General features: G+C 38.8%; 4 protein-coding genes across 9 annotated transcripts; all 4 read right to left on the minus strand.

The window, feature by feature from the left end:
• Positions 1-866: 866 nt before the first annotated feature.
• On the minus strand, positions 867-3,189 carry LOC113709052 (uncharacterized). The gene is made up of 2 exons (XM_027231802.1): positions 3,087-3,189; positions 867-1,591 (listed from the first exon to the last, which is right to left on the minus strand). The coding sequence occupies exons 1-2, from the start codon at positions 3,187-3,189 to the stop codon at positions 867-869; spliced, it is 828 nt and encodes a 275-aa protein (XP_027087603.1).
• A 2,828-nt stretch (positions 3,190-6,017) lies between these two features.
• On the minus strand, positions 6,018-6,560 carry LOC140014244 (uncharacterized). The gene has a single exon (XM_072064683.1). It carries the CDS (start codon positions 6,558-6,560, stop codon positions 6,018-6,020), a length of 543 nt encoding a protein of 180 aa, XP_071920784.1.
• Positions 6,561-9,130: 2,570 nt separating this feature from the next.
• Positions 9,131-10,356, minus strand: LOC113709049 (LOB domain-containing protein 1-like). The gene is made up of 2 exons (XM_027231800.1): positions 10,147-10,356; positions 9,131-9,496 (listed from the first exon to the last, which is right to left on the minus strand). Exons 1-2 carry the CDS (start codon positions 10,354-10,356, stop codon positions 9,131-9,133), a joined length of 576 nt encoding a protein of 191 aa, XP_027087601.1.
• Positions 10,357-14,199: 3,843 nt separating this feature from the next.
• Positions 14,200-19,349, minus strand: LOC113707726 (uncharacterized). 6 transcript variants are annotated; one of them, XM_027230024.2, is made up of 2 exons: positions 16,436-19,349; positions 14,200-15,377 (listed from the first exon to the last, which is right to left on the minus strand). In XM_027230024.2, the coding sequence occupies exon 1, from the start codon at positions 18,839-18,841 to the stop codon at positions 16,502-16,504; it is 2,340 nt and encodes a 779-aa protein (XP_027085825.2). In that variant the 5' UTR covers positions 18,842-19,349; the 3' UTR covers positions 14,200-15,377; positions 16,436-16,501. The 6 variants fall into 6 exon arrangements, with proteins under 6 accessions (XP_027085825.2, XP_027085822.2, XP_027085824.2 ...); XM_027230021.2 differs by having other exon boundaries at positions 14,200-15,411; XM_027230023.2 differs by having other exon boundaries at positions 16,431-19,349.
• Between the last annotated feature and the right edge of the window lie 1,069 nt (positions 19,350-20,418).

Below are 20,418 nucleotides of genomic sequence, written 5' to 3' on the forward strand. Positions count from 1 at the left end.
TCGACATAATAAAGGTTGATATAAATTGGAATCTAAAAAATTGCAATGGTTCTATTGATGCAACTGGGTCACTGGACTTTGCCAATTTTCTGTATGAATCTTTGGAAACTTCAAAAGGGACAAAAGTGCGACAGAGCCCATTGATTATAGATCAAAATTTTGGACATCTTGTACAGCGAGTGTGCTTGACTTCCCAAGCCTAGCTAACAGCCAAAGGAGCCCAGTGCTTGTGAAATCAAGAAAGGTCAGCAAACCACAGGCCATTTGGGTCGATGCAATGGATCTAGGTCCAAACTGAATACTCACCGCCCATTTGGCTTGCAATTATTTTTGGAAGTTACTTGAAAAATTAAAGGAGTAGCACTTTTTTTTTTTTTTTTTTTATAGATGTTATGAATGTGAGGTAAAAAACCACCGGCCTTTGGGCTGGTAGCCACCATCTAACTTGGTGGGGTGAACCCTTGCCTCCCACCAAAATGCCACATTTAAGTAGTTTGCTTAAAAAAAAATTCAGGCAGCTGTGTGCACTCGTTTGATCCGGTGGTGGTTCAATCCACTCCGAATTATACCTGGGCGTCCGCCAATTGAAGGACTTTGTTATGTGATTTTGTAAGAATTTTTTTTTTGGAGGGTGGGGTGGGTATGCCAATTGCTGAGTTGGTGATACTCGTTGAAATGATGAGCATTTTTTTTTTTTTTACCATGGTTGCATTATTAGGTAAAATGAAAGATGAGACCCCAACATGAGTTCCATTAATCATAACCAAATGAGAAATAATGATATTCTTAATCTAGGTTGAAACTTTAGTACCCACAAATACAGCTTGAACAGTTTTTTTTTTTTGTCGAAACATCATAAATTCATTTCATTTTGTAAACTTGATATTACAAGACTTAGGTACATCAGATTCGCTTCCTCTGAAGTCATTTTGGGCTTCCTCTTGGAGCCACATGGGAAAACATACATCCCATTCAACATTTGTTGTTAGCTTTACAGCAAATTTTGCTACACTATGTGCACATCTATTCCCATCTCTATGCACAAAAGAGAAAGTACATTGTTCAAACAAACATCTCATATTTGCTATATCCTCCAAGATGATCACGATGTTGTTTTGCTGCTTTTTTTTTTTCTTGTTTATCATGTCCACCACCTCTTTGCAGTCTGATTGGAGCTCAATTGCCCTCCAGTTTGCTTTCCAGGCTATTTGCATTCCCATCCTAATTGCTGCTGCTTCCTCCACCTGTGGCTCACTACGTTTTAGTTCAGCTCTTGCCCAAACTTTCATCAGCTCTCCTTCAGCATTTCTGGCCACAACACCTATGCCTGTTCTCTCCAAATTTTGTGAAAATGCAGCATCAGTATTTAGTTTTATCATACCTCTTGATGGTGGCCTCCATTTCTTACTTCTGTTTGAGTTTATTGTTTGTTGAATGAACTCTCCTGTTATATCTTGTTGCGCTTCTATATACTCATTCCACTCGCCCACAGCTTTCTGCATTGTTTTCCTTGGGTCTGTGTCATATGCATCAAAAGCTGTCCTGTTCCGTGCCTTCCATATTTGCCATAGGATATTGACAGGTGTCGAACCTATGCAATAATAAATATCTACTCAAAAAAATTACAAATTTTGTATATAGCGGTGAGTAGGGTCGAATCTACAGGGACTGGGAATAATTCGTTTCTTCTAGAGTTCAGAGTATGGGGGATTTTTGAGGGGAGGAAAATAAAAATAAAAATAAAACAAACAAAATTCAAAACTAACTCACAAAACACAATTTACTAAAAATAGCAATTAATAAAAGTTCTACCCAAAAGATCAACTGCTCAGGCACGGTCCAATTAAATGCTCATCGATGCACAAATATTTCATCCATTTATCACTAGATTGGTTATAGTTATCAACAAGGTCTGACAACCAGTTCTTCCTTACTTTTTCGACAGTCAATGTACGACCATTGACTGCTTCTCTAACCAGATAACAACCCTAGATACGATCGTAGAAATTTAATTACCCAATTGCATTAAAGGTAGAATAACCCAACCCTAACCAATAAACACGCTAAGAGGGTTTATTTAAATTAGATCTTGCGTTTTCCCATCATAAAACCAATTATGGTGGTTGCCACGGGGTGTTAACTAAATGAACAATTACGGATTCTATTCAATTAACGTGGCAGTAGACTACTAAATTAAATCAAATACCCGGCCGTTGATATTCAATTAATAAAATACCCATGAACAATTAATTCAGGAAACGCACAAATAGCAATAAATTGAAAGAAATAATGAAGATTCGATTAGATCTCACAGATATTATGGACTGCACCTTCGCGTCAACCTTTGGGTAGAGGAGAAAATTAGTCGCCCCTCATCGTGTCAATCCCGCGTGATTTAATTGAATTCATTCAATTATTCGTCGAAGAATTGGGGAAGGGGAATTAATTGCAGTAACAACAGAGAAGGCCCTGCCTTCGTTTTGGAGCCGCAATTACAAAGCAAAAGGCTAACCGAAATTGTCCAGAGCAAGCATAAAAGTCAAAAAGGAAAATAGCCGTCTGGCCTATTCTAATTGCTACCGAAAAGAAGAAAGAAAAAAGGAAAAAGTGTCTGACAGATCTGGGAAAAGAAAACTAAAGCTACCTTTCGGAAGAAAAGAAAGAAAACAAAAGAGAAGAAAAATGTCTGACAAATCTTGCCAAAAAGTAGAAAAAGAAAACTAAGGCTAAAAGTCCTCCTCTATTGAATCTTGCTTTTTCCTTTCTTTATAGCCGCCGCCCCAGAGAAGTCTTCAAAGGGTTAGGAGGCCCACAATTTGTTTAAAGATTCTAATCCAGTGCTTCGGGTTCACGTGGACCACGGTCCGTCTTTTCGGTAGCGTAGACATTTTCTGGCGTGGCCACGCTCTGAAATGAAAGGTCTGCTGGAAATTTGTCTCGCGAGATCATTTTTTATGCCGACCACCTACAATTCACACAAATGCCGAATATGAGTGAAATTCCAATTTTTAGCACCGTGAATAGCCAAAATTAGGACAAAATAACAGTGTAAAATACGCCAAATAACCGCTTTATCAGATATTCACAGTCAGCGCTATATGCTCCTGTCCTTGCTCCCTTGTTATCGCTCCTAATATCCCTTCCCACCATCTTACAAAATTTCCTCTCATATCCTTCAAACCATCCCATTGTATGGGTGCAAGTTTCCAGGTCGTTTCAGCAATGTTACAAAAGAACAACATGTGTTCTAGAGTTTCCACCTCTTCCCCACAGCTACTACATATTGGACTGCCTTTGTCTGTTCGCTTATGTAGTTGTTCATTCACTGGCAGGCTATGATATAGGCACCTCTATATGAAGTGCTTCAGTTTGTGTTTCAGTTATAATGCCCACACATTCTTCCAAACTTTCGAGTTCAGTTGAGCATAGCTTGTACTTCCGCTATCTCCTTGCCTCATTTCCTTTTGTTGGTGCTTCCTTATTTCCATTGCTACATCATATGCAGATTTTACCGTGAACACACCTGATTTGGTGTATCTCCAATACAACCTGTCCTGGCAGCCTGTTATACTGAGTGGAATAGCTTTGATCTTTTGGATATCCTCTGCTATGAACCACCGGTTCAGTGTTTGCTGGTCCCAAGCTCCATCCACTATCAGCTCATCCACTTTCCTTAGTGTGCACTGTGGTTCCCTTCTAGTTTTAATCCTCCCCTCCTCACTCCCTTGTAACCAGTTATCCTGCCAAATATCAACAGTTCTCCCATCACATATCCTCTTTCCTAGTCCTTTTGTCAGCAGTTGTTTTGTTCCAAAAATACTTTTTCATGTCCACGAAGCTGCTCCAGGAATGTCTTTCTCCCAGTTCTGTGGTTGTGCTAGGTACTTTGCCCTCATAATCTTGCTTACAAGCAAATCTGGACAGGACAGTATTCTCCACAGTTGCTTTGCTAAGAGTGCTTCATTGAACTTTTTCAAATCCCTAAAACCCAGCCCCCCTTTCCCTTCACCTGCGACATTTTTTCCCAACTAGTCCAATGTATTTTCCTCTCATTTTCTCCACCTCCCCACCAAAAATTTGCTATCATCTTATTGATATCCTTACATAGCACTTTTGGAAATTTGAAACATGACATGGTGTACGTGGGAAGTGCCATTGCCACAGACTTAATCAAAATCTCCTTTCCTGCATGGCTAAGCAGGTTCCTTTTCCATCCTTGTAGCTTGTCTTCACCTTGTGCCTAATATTGCTGAACACTTGTTGCTTTGATCTCCCTACTAGCATAGGTAGTCCTAGATATCTTCCATTGCCCGCCTCCTTCATATTTCCAAGTTCCGCACAGATTTCCTTTCTTAACTCATTTTTTGTGTTTGCACTAAAGAAAACTGCTGACTTCTCATAGTTAATGGCCTGTCCTGAAGCTCTTTCATAAACTGCAAACATCTCTTTCATTTGTTTTGCTACCTGTACGTTAGCTTTACAACAAACTAGAGAGTCATCAGCAAACAAAAGATGAGACAATTTTGGGCAGTTCTTTCCCACTTTGACCCCTGTTACAACTTTATTGTTGAGTCTCTGATTCATCAAGTTTGATAGCCCCTCAGCACAAATAAGAAACAAATAAGAGGAAAGGGGATCTCCTTGCCTAATACCCCTGGAAGGTTTTACATATCCCACTTTTTTGCCATTCACATTAAAAGAATAGGCTGCAGTGGTGACACAGTTAAGGATCCATCTTACCCAAGTGGGACAAAAACCCATCTTCATCATCATTCTCCCAAGAAACTGCCACTCTACTCTATCATAGGCCTTTGATAGATCAAGTTTAAGGGTCATAAATCCATTTCTGCCCGTTCTCTTATTTTTTCAAAAAATGCATCAGTTCATGGGCAAGGATGACATTATCAAGGATGTGCCTACCTGGGACAAAAGCAGATTGGGCAGGACTAATGCAGTTTGGAATGACTCTTTTTAGCCTGTTTGCCAACACCTTTGCAATGACTCTATAAACAACATTACACAAAGATATAGGCCTATACTGGGACAGGTTAATGGGAGCTTCTACCTTAGGAATCAAGGTCACTGTTGTTTCATTTAAAGCTTTTAGTAGGTACCCCCTAGCAAGAAAACTTTGAATAGCCATCACAATATCATTTTTGCAAGTATTCCAGTATCTTTGAAAGAACAAGGGGGACATACCATCCGGACCTGGGGCTTTATCCGGGTGCATAGAAAATAAAGCAGCTTTCACTTCCTTTTCATCCACTGGTTTAATCAGTTTTGCATTCATCTCCAATGTGACTGCACAAGGGACACCTTCAGTGACTGCTTCAAAGTCATCTGGTTGAGAGGATGTGTAAACTGCCTTATAAAAATTACATATTTCCTCCTCTATCTCCTGTTCCGTCTCACACCATTGCCCATCTTCCTTTTGCAAACATGATAGTCTATTTCTTTGCCTCCTAGTTTTTACCCGTGCATGGAAGAAGACTGTATTTTTATCTCCCTCTCTCAGCCACCTGCACCTTGCTTTTTGTGCCCAGTATGTCTCCTCTTGTTTGTACGCCTGACTTAGCTTCAATTTCAACTCAGCAATATGCCCCTTCTTCTCCTCATAATTCCCTGCTTTTGCTTCCAGGATCTTTTGCTTCAACTCCTTTATCTTTTTCCCAAAATTTGTCTTATTTTTCTTATCCCATTCTACTAGATTTTTTTTGCAGTTCTTTATCTTTCTGGTCAGACTGAACATCTTGGAGCCTTGTTGTGGTTTTTCCCATGCTCTATCAATTTCTCCCTGGATTTGGTGATTTTGAGCCGATCGTTTATCGAAATAAAACCTTCTCCCTTCTTTCCTTTTTTTTTTGACATAGTGTCAATCATAAGCAAACTATGGTCAGATGCCTCATTTTGAATATGAACACACTTTGCTGTTTCAAACTGTATTGCCCATTCCTGATTTGCTAATGCACGATCTAACCGCTCTCTTATCTCCTTCCCTCCCAATGAGAGACCCATGTTCAAGGCTTTCCTTCATATCCTATATCCACTAAGTCATTTCCATTCACTAACCCCTTAAAATCAGTGAAGCTCCACTCTGGTCTTTGTCTTCCCCCCCATTTCTCCCAATTTGTCAAGATATCATTAAAATCTCCTGCTATGATCCACCTCTCACCCCACTGATTCATTTTTCCTTCTAGCTCTCTCCATTGGCTTCGTCTCTGTTTATCATCCGTACTAGCATATACTCCAATAAAGGCCCATTCACATCTGGCCTCCATATCCATCATGCGAGCAGTGATGTAAAAACTAGAGACCTCCACTTCTATCATTTTAATCCAGTGTTTCCAAAATAAAGCCAGACCTCCAGCTTTCCCTACCGAATCTACAACAGCACTGTCGTCAAAATTCAACCTCTTTTTTACATTTTTCATAAACTTTTTTTGGTTTTTTGTTTCACTCAAAAATAAAACTCCTGGAGAGTGAAGGTGTATTACCTCCTTAAGTTGGGGAACTGTCAAGGAACTCCCTGCACCTCGACAGTTCCACACCCCTACCTTCATTGACACCTTGGAGGCCCTTCAGGGATTGCCTCCGTCACCCTCAGTAGTGTTTCGAGTTGCACCTCTTTCTTTAACAGCTTTGTCCTTTCTTGTTCCACTGTATCTGAGTCAACCAGCATGTCATCAGGTTCATCTCTTAGTGTATTTTTCCTTTTTTCTCTCAACCTTGGCTGCTCACATTTCATTGGTATCTCTGTCACAGGTACTCCCTTCCCTCTTACATCCCCTCTAGGGTGTCTAAGCCGTCTCCCAGTTTTCACGTTTTCCTTTTGCTCCCTCTCCTGTTCTATTTCTTGTTTCCTTTCACCTATACTACTTTCCTCACAATCCTCAGCTCTCGGGCAATTGTTTACCCCTTCCCTTTCCTCACTTTCACTTACATCTATCCACATTTCCTGTATGTTTGCAGTTTCTGTTTCTCCTACATTCTCTACAGGAGATGTGTGCAAAGGGGTATTCATCTGGTTCTCCTTTCCTTGTCCCTCCTCCAACCCATCTCCCTTCCTCTCTAAACTCCCTACTTGTACACTATCCCTCTTTTTCTCCCACTTCCCCTCCTTATTTTCTCCCTCTGCTATTTCATCAAGCTCTTGCTCCCTAACACTTTTGCTTTGAGGTTTTCCTTGCTCTTCCCTTTTCGTTTCAGCCTTCCTCTTATCTGGTTCCGCATTCACTAGCACCAAACCTCGTGTTTGACCTTTTGTTTGTGCTTCCGTATCTGGCAACCTTTCTCCCCTTGGCATGCGCATGGGAGAAGTCATTATATTTTCTACTTTTAGCCACGCTTCATATTGACCATCTCTCATTGTGACTCCATTTTTCTCTTCAAAAGAACATGATTTATCACTATGTCCAATCACCCCACATCTGTAGCAAAAATCCGGACATCTCTCGTATTTAAATTCTGCCCATACCTCCACCCCATTGTGCTTGACCGGCAGTTCTCTTAATAGGGGTTGAGATATGTCTACCTCTACCAAAATTTTCATATGTTTTCCTTCTTTCCCACCCCCTGATGGGATAATCACCTCCTTCATTGCTTGGAAAACTTCCCCAATTTTAAAACCTGCTGCTCTGCATAACCAATGAATTGGAAGTTGCCACACCTGTACCCACATCTGTGACGCATTAAAACTCTCTGGGTCTTTTTCAATTCCCTTACTCCATGGCTTTAGTACTAGAAGCTGGTTGTCCAGTACCCAGGGTCTACCATTCAACGCTTTCTCCTTATCTTTTTCCTCTTCAAAGCTGAACTGGAACACATTTGGGCCCAGCTCCGTCACCCTCATGTTCCTAGGATATCCCCAGACGTGGTTTGTAAAGTTCTTTACTCTAGTGAAATTTGCAATTTTTTCGCCTATAATTCTCCCCACCAAGCTGAGTTTACACTCCTCCGTACCTACCTCAACATCATCCCAACTTAGATCTACTGCTTCTACTTCCTTTTCCCCCAAATCGAATTTTTGGAATGCTCTGTACAGTGAGTCAGCCATAAGTTGCACTGCAAAGGTCCTTGTACAGTCACTATAGATGAATGCAAAGTTCAGATTTTAAAACTGCGGAGACAAGGTATACTGACCACCTTACCCTCAGCACTTGCAGAATGCAGTTTCAAAAACAAGGCAAAACAGGCAAAAAGACTAGGAAAACAGAGGTACTCCCCTGAACAGACAACAAAAGGGTTGGAAAAGAGACTCTTTTTTGTTTTTTATGGGTTTTGAAAAGCAAATAAATATTTACTCCCAGATAAGCCCTAATATATAAGAGAAACAAGCAGAAATCATTTACTTTCCTTTCTGTCGGTTAATCTTCCACTGAGAGAGGTGCTTCTTGATTTCAGACAGAGTTAAAGCCTTCTCTGCATCAAGGCCCACCTCCGACAGCTTCCTTTTTGTTTTTAACTTTTTGCGGTGGATCTATCCTATTAGTTGTTATGTGAAGAATCAAGTGTTGATTCGAGGATTTTTTGTGCTTACTGGGTAGTAAATTCTACACATAAAGACAGAGTGGTCCTGGAAATAAAGGCTCCAAAGTACAGCGGTTAACAGGTGTGGTTGAAGAATCAATAAGAAAAGGCAACTTTTGGATTTGTCTGAGGCTCCCACACCGGGAAGAAGAGCTCTCTGTTTTAGAGAGAGAAACAGCCTCTACTAGAGAGAGGAATTTTTTTTGGCGAAGGAGATAATTGCTTGAACAGCCTCTGCTTGAACAGTTACATAATTGCTGATATTGATGAAGTCCCCCTGGTTCAGGCTAGTAATTTTTGGTGCTTATTAGATGCAAATACAGTAACAAAATAATGTAGCAAGTTTCGTTAATGCAATAATGAGAAAATTACTCTGTCATAAACCTTGTATTACTGCCATCAACTAAGAGAAAAATAGTATTCAGTATTCTCTAACAATCAAAGAACCACTGACCACTCAACGGGCATACATATATGTATTAAAGTTTCCAATGCCATTCAAACATCAACGTTTAAAGGCACCCTAAATATATTAGAATGGCGTTGCAAACTTTTGATCAGTTTCAGCCCTATATATATATATAGATATATATATGGTCACCAGTCATATGCCCATAGGTTTCTCATGTGTACAAAGTTGTTCTAAAGAAAAATTAGTTGTGTCCCTGGCATCGCATGGCTGTTTTTCCGATATATGGATAATATCTTGCTGCAGCCCCGAGACATTAATGGGTTCTTGCTCTTGCGACGGAAACATTTCCATCCAATTTAACGAGACTAAATTGGCAATCTGGCATTGCATATTAAGGATCTCGGCCTGCGCTTTCGCCAACTCTTCTTGAAGCCCCAGAATTTGCTGCTGAAGTAGGGTCACTGTACCAGCGCAACCGTAAACTGGATCCCTGATTCTTGCAGCAGCTTCGTAAACCATGCTATTCATAGCATCTGATCTTTGATGCTCTGGAAGTTCCTGAAAATTCAGAATTGATGATGATTTATTCAATCGTTGGCCGAATATTTCAATTTCACAATGATACAGGTTTGCAACTTAGTCCCGATCACTCACATTGAATTGTAGGGTAATAGACGTGACCAATTTAAGTTTAAATGATGCATGCAACAAAGTGTAACATGTGCAAAAGTTGCAGTAGTACATGCATCCAAGAAAAAGGTGGCAAGCATGGAGCTGTGCGTAAATCAGACAACAAAGTTTAGTCGAAGATGGTTAAAGAGATATCATACAGCATCAAAGTTAGGGAATAAAATTGTCTGCCCACATTTTCCTTCTTTATCAATTCATTTCATGCCAAATTAGAACATCATATCATCTTCCTTTCCTTTGTATATCTCAGGCTTCATATCATCAACACGTCCTTCTTGCAGACTTTGATTTTCAATTGGTAACTTCCGACATTTTATGTGTGGTCTAAATTCAGTATGTGAAGTAGTCAAAACAATGCAAATCAGAAAATTTCAGCCCCTTCAAACTTAAGTTGTATAGGGTTTAAGGGCTTTAAGCCCATCATTTATCTCATCCCAATTCCCACATAATTTAGGAAGAAAAGGGTAAAAAAACAAAAAAACAAAAAAGAGGCTTTGTCCATGCTGCATGCATTATACCTGCAACCTTCTGACAATGTTGCTAGCTCCATAAACTTTGTGGACGATGGTGAACCTCAATGGTTCCGAGGAAGGAAAATAAGGGGCCAAGACACAATTGTCGGGGCATCTACGGCGGAGAGATTTGCATGCTGCGCAAGGATACTGGATAGGTGGCGTTGCATTTTGATCAGGACATGGTGGAGTACTCTGCTGGCGGCAGTGTTCCATATTTTGCAATGGAAGGTTTTATGTTTGGAACTAAATCCAAAGCTCTGAAGTATTCTTATGTTGGTTTGAGTCGTTGCTTTGGAGTTTATGGAGTTGGTTTTGGTGATCCATATATAGTCTGTAGTCAAATGATAATGGCAGAAATGCAGACAAAATTTATCAACAAGGACTACTGAGGGGCGACCATATGCAAACAATTTCTTAGCCATGTCTTTTTCTTACAGCTGTATCCTGTATAGTTTACGTGGAAGCTAATCGAGACAAACCAAAAAAAAAAGAAGTCAATTTGGAAGTCATTCCAAAGATTATATATATCCTAAACTATGTTAGCATAGGATTCCAAAGATTATACATGGCATAATTTTTTTTTTCTACATTAAAACTCCACGTTCTTAATTAATAATGCAAAAATGTGCCTGTCTAGGCATTTTCTCAGTACAAACTCATGATGTAATGATTATCTTTATAAATATAAGTTGCTGTTTTGGAAGAAGAAAAAAATTAATGAATTCCAACTACAAGTGGATAGTCAAGATTCAAAAAGCCATCTCAATCAGAAGGACATAGTTAATAGAGGGCCTTCCAGCTTGTTTTCAGACTAGTATAACCAGGAAATTGAGGTTTAATTTTCCACTCGTCCTTTTTTTTTTTTTTTTGTCAAAAACACTCGTCAGGTATAGGACTGATACTAGTAAAAGTCAGCGTCGAGATCTATTCAGCCCTTCTCCGGTTTGAATTTACAGCCAATACATAGTCCTATCAAATGGGATTTTGCTGTACTCAACATCTTACGTTGACTCATGCATGCAGACTTATTCCAGAGGCAGAGAGGCATGAGGGAAGACTAGAGGTGAAATTCAAGTCGGCATTGGAAAAACGAATGCGTTCAAACTTCATATCATGTATGTCATTGTATATAGTATCGTAACTAGACAGGCAAACAAAGATTTTACTAGTCTGTAATGTATGGATTGTTTCCCAGTTGATATGGTCACGGATGCATAACCAGAGCATGACCTATGTGCAGTTCAACCAGAAGTTCATTAATTAAGTCCTTAAATATTAATTTCCATCAATTTATTCGTTAAACTTTTCCACTTGTCTTGCAAAACGGTCATTCCAGTCTCACCCCATTGCTATTTTGATCTGCATCAAAGAGCTTCCTAGTCGATTTATATTACTACCTCTTTTTCTTTTTCTTTTTCTTTTTTTTTTTTGTCCATCTTGCACAGCTTTTTCTGTGGTGGCGTAGCGCGCCTAAGCAGAAATTATTAGGCGTAAGATAAAAGAGTAAATCTTACATGTACTGACAGTATACACACTATCCGTATTGGATTCATATAGCACAAGTACAAAAGTTGGATTTTACGTTCAAATTTTACATAATTATCATTCGTCCAAAACTGTTATTCATCTACTAAAAAAGCCCTTTGCTACAAAGATGTCTGAAAGTAAAGGTTTTCAGTCACATTGAAATAAGAAAATAATATGTCTGTTGCATTTAATATTTTCTTCTCGCTGACAAAGTTGAGATGGAGACTAGAGTAGATTATCTTAATTTGCAACTGTGTGAAAATATATATATATATATATATATATATATATATATCATCAACTTCTTGTTTCTATTTCTTGACCCATCACTAGCGCCGTCCATGCACTTGAATATATCATAGCAATTTCTTCACAAGTATAGATATAATAAGCACATCATCAGTGGTTTATCTCAGCTTCTTCCACCACAAGCAGAAGATTTCACTGTTCAAAGCAAATAATTTTCTAAAGTTGATTATGTACGTATTTCTTTTATTGTCCATTAATTTGAAGAAAAAGGCAATTGAATGACAAAGTTAGAGCCGAAATTTATGCGATATGTAAACTGTGTTCTGTTGCCTTCTTCCAGATTCCATCTGTTTTCAACTTAATAAATCACATACACATTCAGGTTAATTAGCATGCATGTGAGTTAAGTATATAAATGTAGTATCTGTCCCATTTCACCACGACAAATTAAATTGGAAAGGCCCTTTTCATCTCACTTTCACTGGTGGACTTGAAAATCTCAAGTCTTTGACAACGAAATTTAACCATTAAAATCTTTGCTTTTTTTTTTTTTTTTTTTGGGTAGAAGTTCGGAGCTAGCAGCATTTAGAAAGGCGTAATGATAGATAAAGAGAGACAAAAAAAAAATTGTTTTCTTACACTGGTTGTGTTAAACAAATAAGTACTTTGAAATTTGTATGCATACCCTGAAGCTGATTTTACAGTTTCAATTGTGATTGAAATGGATTAAATTGTACACTTATTAATTGGGATTTGGGGCAAATGAGCTAAAAAAACACTTATTGGCCAGTATTGAGAATAAATTCGTGCATTGTATTGAGAATTTTCGTTCGAAGTTTAGTGAAAAAAATTCCTTTTTTTTTTTAAAAAAAATTTGAGCAGGTTGCAATTGGCCAGTAACGTGGTTATGTTGTTGTAAATTCTACTATCGTGTTTCATTTTTTTCCTTTTGCAGGTACGACTTTGTTATTATCCATTATTTGGAGGGAAGATGAAAATGAATTTGGAGGTACCAAAAACCACTTATTTCTACAAGAAAAGTATGCCTATTTTTTGTTTCCTTGTCTTCTAGTATTAAACAATGTTAAAAACCTCAAGAATTCAAGATCATGACGAAGAAATCTGCCAATTGCATACAAGATTTAGGTTTTAGAGTCTCAACAATCACCGATTTCAATTGTTTGATACAGTGTAGATAATAATACAACTGATGCAGATACTGACGTAATAAATGTAGATACTAAAACAATAATATATATATGAAAAAAAGAACAAATTTTGGCAGCCTCTGAAAATTGTGTCCTCAAATCAAATCTTATTTGCCCAATTTTCAAATTGAATCCATCCCCATCATTACCTGTAACGACAATTTTATGACCCCTAATCCGGAGATTTATATGTCATACCGAGACTCTTTTAGCTGCGTGGACCGGCAAGAAGCTTATAATTTGAGGAAAAACGCCTTGCACGTGTACGACTTAGATTTTGTGGAAAGGGTCAAAACGATGAGATATTGATCCGATGTGATCAACGTTGCAATTCACTCGTCAAACAAAAACGTATTAGCCGCTGCTACAGTATACTTTGAGGGTACTTTCAGCTTCTCAGTTTCACATTTGGGATTCCATTTTCTTCTTTGGTCAAATTTGAGTTGTTGATATACCATTTACTAGAGTCCACTTTTTTTTTTTTTTTTTTTTTTTTCTGGGCTGCAAACGATAACATAGCTCGTATATCAGCTTAAAGAAAATATAGTATTACGTAGTTGGGGCAATTGCTTCTGCATCATCCTTGGCTAATCTAGATAAACCAAAGAGGAGGGAAGGAATCCTTCCACATAATCTCACTTACTAAGTTGATGTCCTCCACAACCGTGCCGCCAATCATTTATATTGTCCTCCACAAAGCTTAATATGCTTTCCCAGCCCTGCTCCTGAGCTTTAATGAGTAGTGCAGTTCTTCGAAAATTGATGGCCAAAAAGGGCATGTGTTCTTGCGTACAAGCTGTTCTAGCTTTCCCTGCAACATGTGGGTCACCAAGATTATACATAGCTGGAACTAGCAAAACATTTCAGATCACCATATGCATCATCAATTCAAGGCTAAATGTAAAAGAGCAGAGTCTTGAGCCCAGTTTTTCCTCGTGTATCAATTCATTATAAAATAGCGTTTTACTTAAAAAAAGTGCATTAACATAGAAGAAAAGATTTTTAAAAAAAAAGTTTAATATGGTTTAGAAGAAGAATAAAGGAGCTAATGATTGATTGACTTAGAGACAAGTGAGTTTAAGCTAGTCTTCGAATTTTCCTGTCGCTGCATAGAATCAATGGTATGCCAAGAATTTCTGCAACCTCTATGAGGGCACCTATACTTCTGACAACACAAGAGATAAAATGTAGTCGAGATAATATTGTTTTGGTACAAGGAGTAATGCCTATACAAAGTATACAATTAACTGCCAAAAAGCAGTGCAAAAGAATAATCTAACCATCCATGGAATAAGGGATCTCCAAGGTAATGAACAGAACAAATCAGGGGTCATACCACAGCTCTACATATTACAACTGCCAAAACTATAGCTCTCCAGTTTCTTTTCCAACAAAGTGTCCAGAAAATAGCTTGAGTGGCAAGGCTGCCATGCCTTTCTGTTTTGGAAACTCTGTCTCCTCTCACAACCACCAAGTCAAAATTTTATGCTCTTAGCTAGGCATCAGACAATAGAAACTAATCCAGCTCCTGATAGCACTCAGCAATCACAAGCCATCCTAAAATCTTATATGCTTTTAGGTACCAGACAAGACCCGATAAGGGCGCAGATGATCTGTGTTCTCACCAGCCCATCCACCTGTTTCACATAAAGCACCAAGTATGCTGAACCTTTGTCTTCTACCTTATCATCTGTGAGAATAGCATCGCAATTACAGCATCAATTAGAGCTTCAACTTTCCTACGATATTTGATAATCAAATAGAGGGTACCCACTCGCTCCAATATCATATCAGCAATGAAATGGACCAACAGGGAAAAGCCCATGAATCCTGTTTATCTCAAAACAACCTCCCTGGTAAGACCAAAGTTACACCTGTAAATTCTACTGTGTAGATCCTGGAAAGGTTTTCTCTCAATCTTGTCAATGCTTTCCAAACTGGATATACTCCATAACAGCTCTAGATAAACCTGCTCCACTGCTACTGACAACTGCCACCTCAGCAGACACTAACATAAAAGGGAAGGGAATTCCACCTTCAGAGTGGCATTACCACATCAAACACCACAACATCTGAATGCTAATGGGATTGCCACCATAAAACCAACCTGAAGCAGTTGAAAATGAAACCCAACCAGTTTTGAGATGCTCATCCTGACACTCGAACTTGAAGAAAGAATGTCCACAGTCAACCTCTTGCTCATGTAGCAGCAACACAGACAGCCACCTCTAATAACTTAGAACTGCTATTCTGTGTCAAAAGTGTAAGACTTTCCAACTTATAACTACAAAGAAAAATACAATGCTTCCTTTTGATTAGTAAAAATAACTCTCAAAGCAACTGTTCAATTCATAAACAGATAGCATGCTTTTCTGTGTCTGTGAAAAGAAAAACATTAATGTACATGACTATCATCACATGAACTTGCTCAGATTAAAGATGTGTTGCAGCACGTGCTCCAGATTAAAGAAATAGTACATTTCATGAACAGATAGTATGCTTCTCCTGTGTTTATGAACAGAAAGACATTGATGTACGATGGTCATCATATGGACTTGGCAAAATTGAAAAGAGGAACTGCAGCACATGCTTCATATGACAGAACTTTTAAACTAAACATCTAAAGGTCAGCATCTCAAGTTATGCTGCATCAGAGATGAACAAATATAAGGGACGATAATGGCAGACACTAAACAACAAATATTTACTTCACCTGAATCTTAAGCATCGTCAACTAGTAGATAGTTATGCACGCATCCAAGAAGCACATCAACCTGCCAACCTAATAGCAGTATAACAACTCTTACACAGAATTGTGTTGATGGCCTAACATGTGGACCTTGTGATGTAGGTAAAGGCTAATGGGATTTATGGAATCACCAAATGTTGCTTTTCTTACAACCCGTAACATCACTAATACCTACAAAATATAGATCGTACAGTATTTATCCTTTTGTCTGACACTAATTACCAATTATGCCTCAAAATGCAAGACTACACCTCATGTCCATGTTTTAGATATGCATAACACTTAGTGAGACACATAATAGACAAGTCCTTCAGAAGCATCCTAGCTGAAAGACATGATCAGAAATAGTCAAACAACATTTCAAGAGTTTCGATGGGATTGTTGGGAATCAATACAGATTTGACACAATTAATGCTTGCTTGAACGTGTCATCATGCTTAGCTCTATTAATGAAGTCACATATTCAGTATGAACCAGCATAGACATACCAACATATCAAGCTTCACAATGTAAGGAACATGTTAATAGTAAAAAAGAAAGAAGGAAGAAACAACCTTACTTGGTATGGCCAACTATATTTTTCCAGTTTGCAAAGGAGATGAGCCACGCAACACCAAAACAAAAATCAAACAGACTTCAGTGTACTTTTCCTCCTCTTGACAAGCCCATTCATTAGGGCAATATATGCAGATCTGTGAACAGCAATACCCTTCTTAGTCATTTCTCCATATATATGCATGGCATCTTTGAATCTCCCTTTAGTACATAGCTCAGTTATCTGCTCTGCAGTAGCAATAGAACTTTGATCAAACTGATCAGATGATTCACCAGCGGCATCTTGCTCTTTGTTTATTGCTGCAGGTAGGTCAAATGATATTCCCATTTCAGCCATTTTTGGCAGGAGCTCCTTCGCTTCATTTATTCTTCCCACATCAGCAAATGCACCAACAATGGCATTATATGTGTAACTGTCAGGCTCTAGCTTCTTTTCTTGCATTTCAGCAACAAGGCCCAATGCCTCATCAAGCCTCCCTTCTTTACATAAGGCCGTTATCAATGTGTTGTAAGTTACTGCATCAAGTACTTTCCCCTTTGATATCCATGTGTTAAATAGCTTGATAGCTTTTGAAAGCATCCTTTCCCTACAAAGCCCACGAAGAAGAATATTGCATGTATAGATGCCAGGTTTGAATGATTTCTCAACCATTTTATTGTGAAAGAGAAATGCTTTCTCAATATTTCCCTCCCAGCAGTAGCCTTGAATAATAGTGTTGTAGGTAATTTCATCAGGGACCAACCCATTCTCCAAAAGCTCATTGAGTTTCCCCATTGCTTGTTCAGTTTTTCCAGTCTTGCAAAGCCCTGCTATCACAGAGTTGTATGTGATAATGCTGGGAAAAATACCTTTTTCTTTCATCCCACTCCAGAGCTTGAGAGCTGTGTCGACATTTTCATCTTTAAAGTAACCGACAATTAGAGTGCCATAACTAACTTCATCAACAATATAACCTCGTTTTACTGCACTCTTAAGTAAGTCACGTGCCTCATTAAGCATCCTTTGTTGACAAAGAGAGTGAAGAGCAGTATTCAGAGTCACAGTATCCATTTTCAAACCTTTACCACCCATTTCGTTCATTATTCTAAAAGCTTCAGCCAAGTTCCCAGCTTTGCAGTATCCGCTTATCAAAGTGTTGTAGGTTACACAATCTGGAGAAAACCCATCCTCTTCCATCCTACGTAAAACATCACTAGCTTCACGCATCTTCCCTGCATTACTATACCACTTAACCACGATATTATGAGTAACCTCATTTAGTTTCACTCCTCTCCCTTTCATCTCCTCAAGCAACTGAAAAGCCTCAGAACTTCTTCCATTTTCGAAGCACCCGTTAATCAAAGTATTATAAGTAACCACATCGGGATACAATTTCAACCCCTCCATATCGTCACGAAGCTTAAACGCCTCATTAATCCTTCCCTCATTGCACAACCCGTTAATCAACATATTGTAGGTCCAAATGTCAGGCAACAAACTATTTTGGGTCATCAACTCAATGATCTTAGCAGCATCCATCAACCACCCCATTTTACAGTACCCATTAACCAAGATATTATACGTATTCCTATTCGGAACCAACCCTCTGTTCTTCATATCGAGCAATAAATCACGAACCTCTTGCAACCTCCCCTTCTTACCTAAGGCATCCAATATCGTATTATAACTCACACTATCTGGTTCACAACCAAACTCCCTCATTTCATTCAACAAAATAGTAGCATCTCTGAACTTATATTCCAAACAATATCCGCTTATCAAGATATTAAAAGTATTTGTATTTGTCTTAACGCCGAGCTTAAGAGCATCATTCAATAACTCTTTACAAAAATGGACTGAGTGGGTGGAAGGGTACTTTACCAGCGAATTCAAGAGGGTATTGAGAGTGAGTAGATTCGGGCGAAGGCGGAGGCGCTTCATCTTCTTGAAAACCATGGCGGCGAGGTGGGTGTGGCCGCATTGGCAGTAGGCGCCAATGGAAGTGTCTAAAAGGGCATTATTGGGCGGAGGGAGGGATTTGGAGGGGTGGAGGAGGTGGTGGTGGAGGTTGTGGCGGGGGTGATCGGAGGAAATGAAGGAAAGGAGGAGGGCCTTGGCATCGGCAAATTTGTTGCGGCGGAAGAGGGAATTGAGGAGGGAGATTAGGGAAGGGAGGGGGAGGGTGAGGCAGGGCTTGTGGGATTGAACCAGCTTGAAGAAAGAGAGGAGGGAAGTGGGGTGGGAAGAGAGGAGGGTGGGGGAAGTGAAAATGGAGTGGAGGATCGGTGGGGTTAGGTGGGGGAGATAAGGGCGGAGGAGGGCGGAGGAGGGCGGCGATAAGGGGCTTTTTTGGGTGGTGAGGAGGTTGGTGATGGTGGTGATCAGCTGAGAAGGGTTTAAGGAGGGGTTTGGAGGGGGGTTTGGGTTCATTTTCTGTGATTCAAGGTTTGATTCATTGAGGAAGCAAATTCCGTTAGATTGCTTAAACTCGAAAGAAGTACCGGAGGAGCAGAAAGATTATTGACCCAAGCATTCGTGTGCCAGAAAAGTGCAAAACATATCCAATTCTTCTGCACCGGCACAAGAAAAGCACAGGTAAAAAACTGATCACAGCGGAAACGATGAATGATTCTTACCTCTTTTATTGGGTACCATTTATTTGGTAACATGCAAGTTCTTAAATTTCTCATTCGAATATTAAATTGATCTAAATCAGCAGGGAATTCCCAGACTTCTGAGTTATGGCATGTAATCAACCCTTTTTTTGATCACCTATTAGGCTATGAATCCCTTTATTCTGACAAGTTAACATTGGGTGATGAGTTGTGAACATGATGAGCACAAAGCAAAAGGATGATTGGTGCCACTTTTCTCATCAACTTGAATCTTCTATTTGAACGCAATATCTATTCTTCTTTGGTGTGTGTGTGTGTGGATAGTCATTATTTAAGTTGAGTTGTCATGTTCCTAGTCTTTTTTTGCTTTTTAAATTTCACAATTTCTTTCGTTCTCTTCGAATCTTAAATTTCATTCTTTTCTTTCTTGATTTTTTTTAAAAAAATATACTATGTAAAATAAAATATGATAGATGCGTGACACTAACATATAAAGAGTACAAAACTTATGTGGTCTAACGGTGTTGGCTAGTAATGGGCTTTACTTCTTCAGATCCATTTGATGGTGTCGCGTCCAAACCCATTGGTATGGTTAGGCTTTTTCTATATTGTAGGAGTAGAAGATAAAAACAAAAAAATATATATAAAGAGTACAAGAAGTGTAGAATCACGATAAAATTTGGATTGAAGAGCGAACCAAACTATTCATAATCAATCATTCGATCATTCGGATTGATAAGAACTCATTCAAAATTTCGCGTTTAGTGTAAGAACTAATCAAATCAAGCCTAAATGGCCTTTTTGTGTTTGGTAAAATATCAAACTCAATTTGAGCTTGATTTGATTAACATAAAATTGGAATTCATAGGTAAACAAGCTCAAGTTAATCAAATTCGACTCGAGTTTGGTTCAAAACTTCAACACAATGTTAAACTGTATAATCAAATAAGTCTGAACACTAAAACATTTCGTGACTTGACTAAATTTATTTTTATCTATAAACAAAACCTCAACCACTCACCCTTTTTTTTCCGAAAAGTGATTCAATGAACAAAAAAATAAAATATTAATTAATCCAAAATGGCCAAAAATGAGAGCGAGAATTCCCAGGAACGGTAAAAGAACTCTCTGGACAGGAACCATCCCCGTCATCGCCACTTCACTTGGAAGAGCAAAGAGCAACTACAACGAGGTGCCATAGAACCTTTTTTTTTTCGACTATCATAACATTTATATAATCTAATCCATCATTCTATATTAGAGGAAGGACACCCATTGGAGCCGTGTAATATATATTATGCATATCATCAGGTTTGCACCGTGTAATGGAGTTAAAAGTAGGACTCGACTGTGATGATAACAAGGGAAAGAATCTATACAACAACGTTCTAT

This window comes from Coffea arabica, chromosome 9c, assembly GCF_036785885.1.
Source record: "Coffea arabica cultivar ET-39 chromosome 9c, Coffea Arabica ET-39 HiFi, whole genome shotgun sequence".
Lineage (NCBI taxonomy): Eukaryota > Viridiplantae > Streptophyta > Magnoliopsida > Gentianales > Rubiaceae > Coffea > Coffea arabica.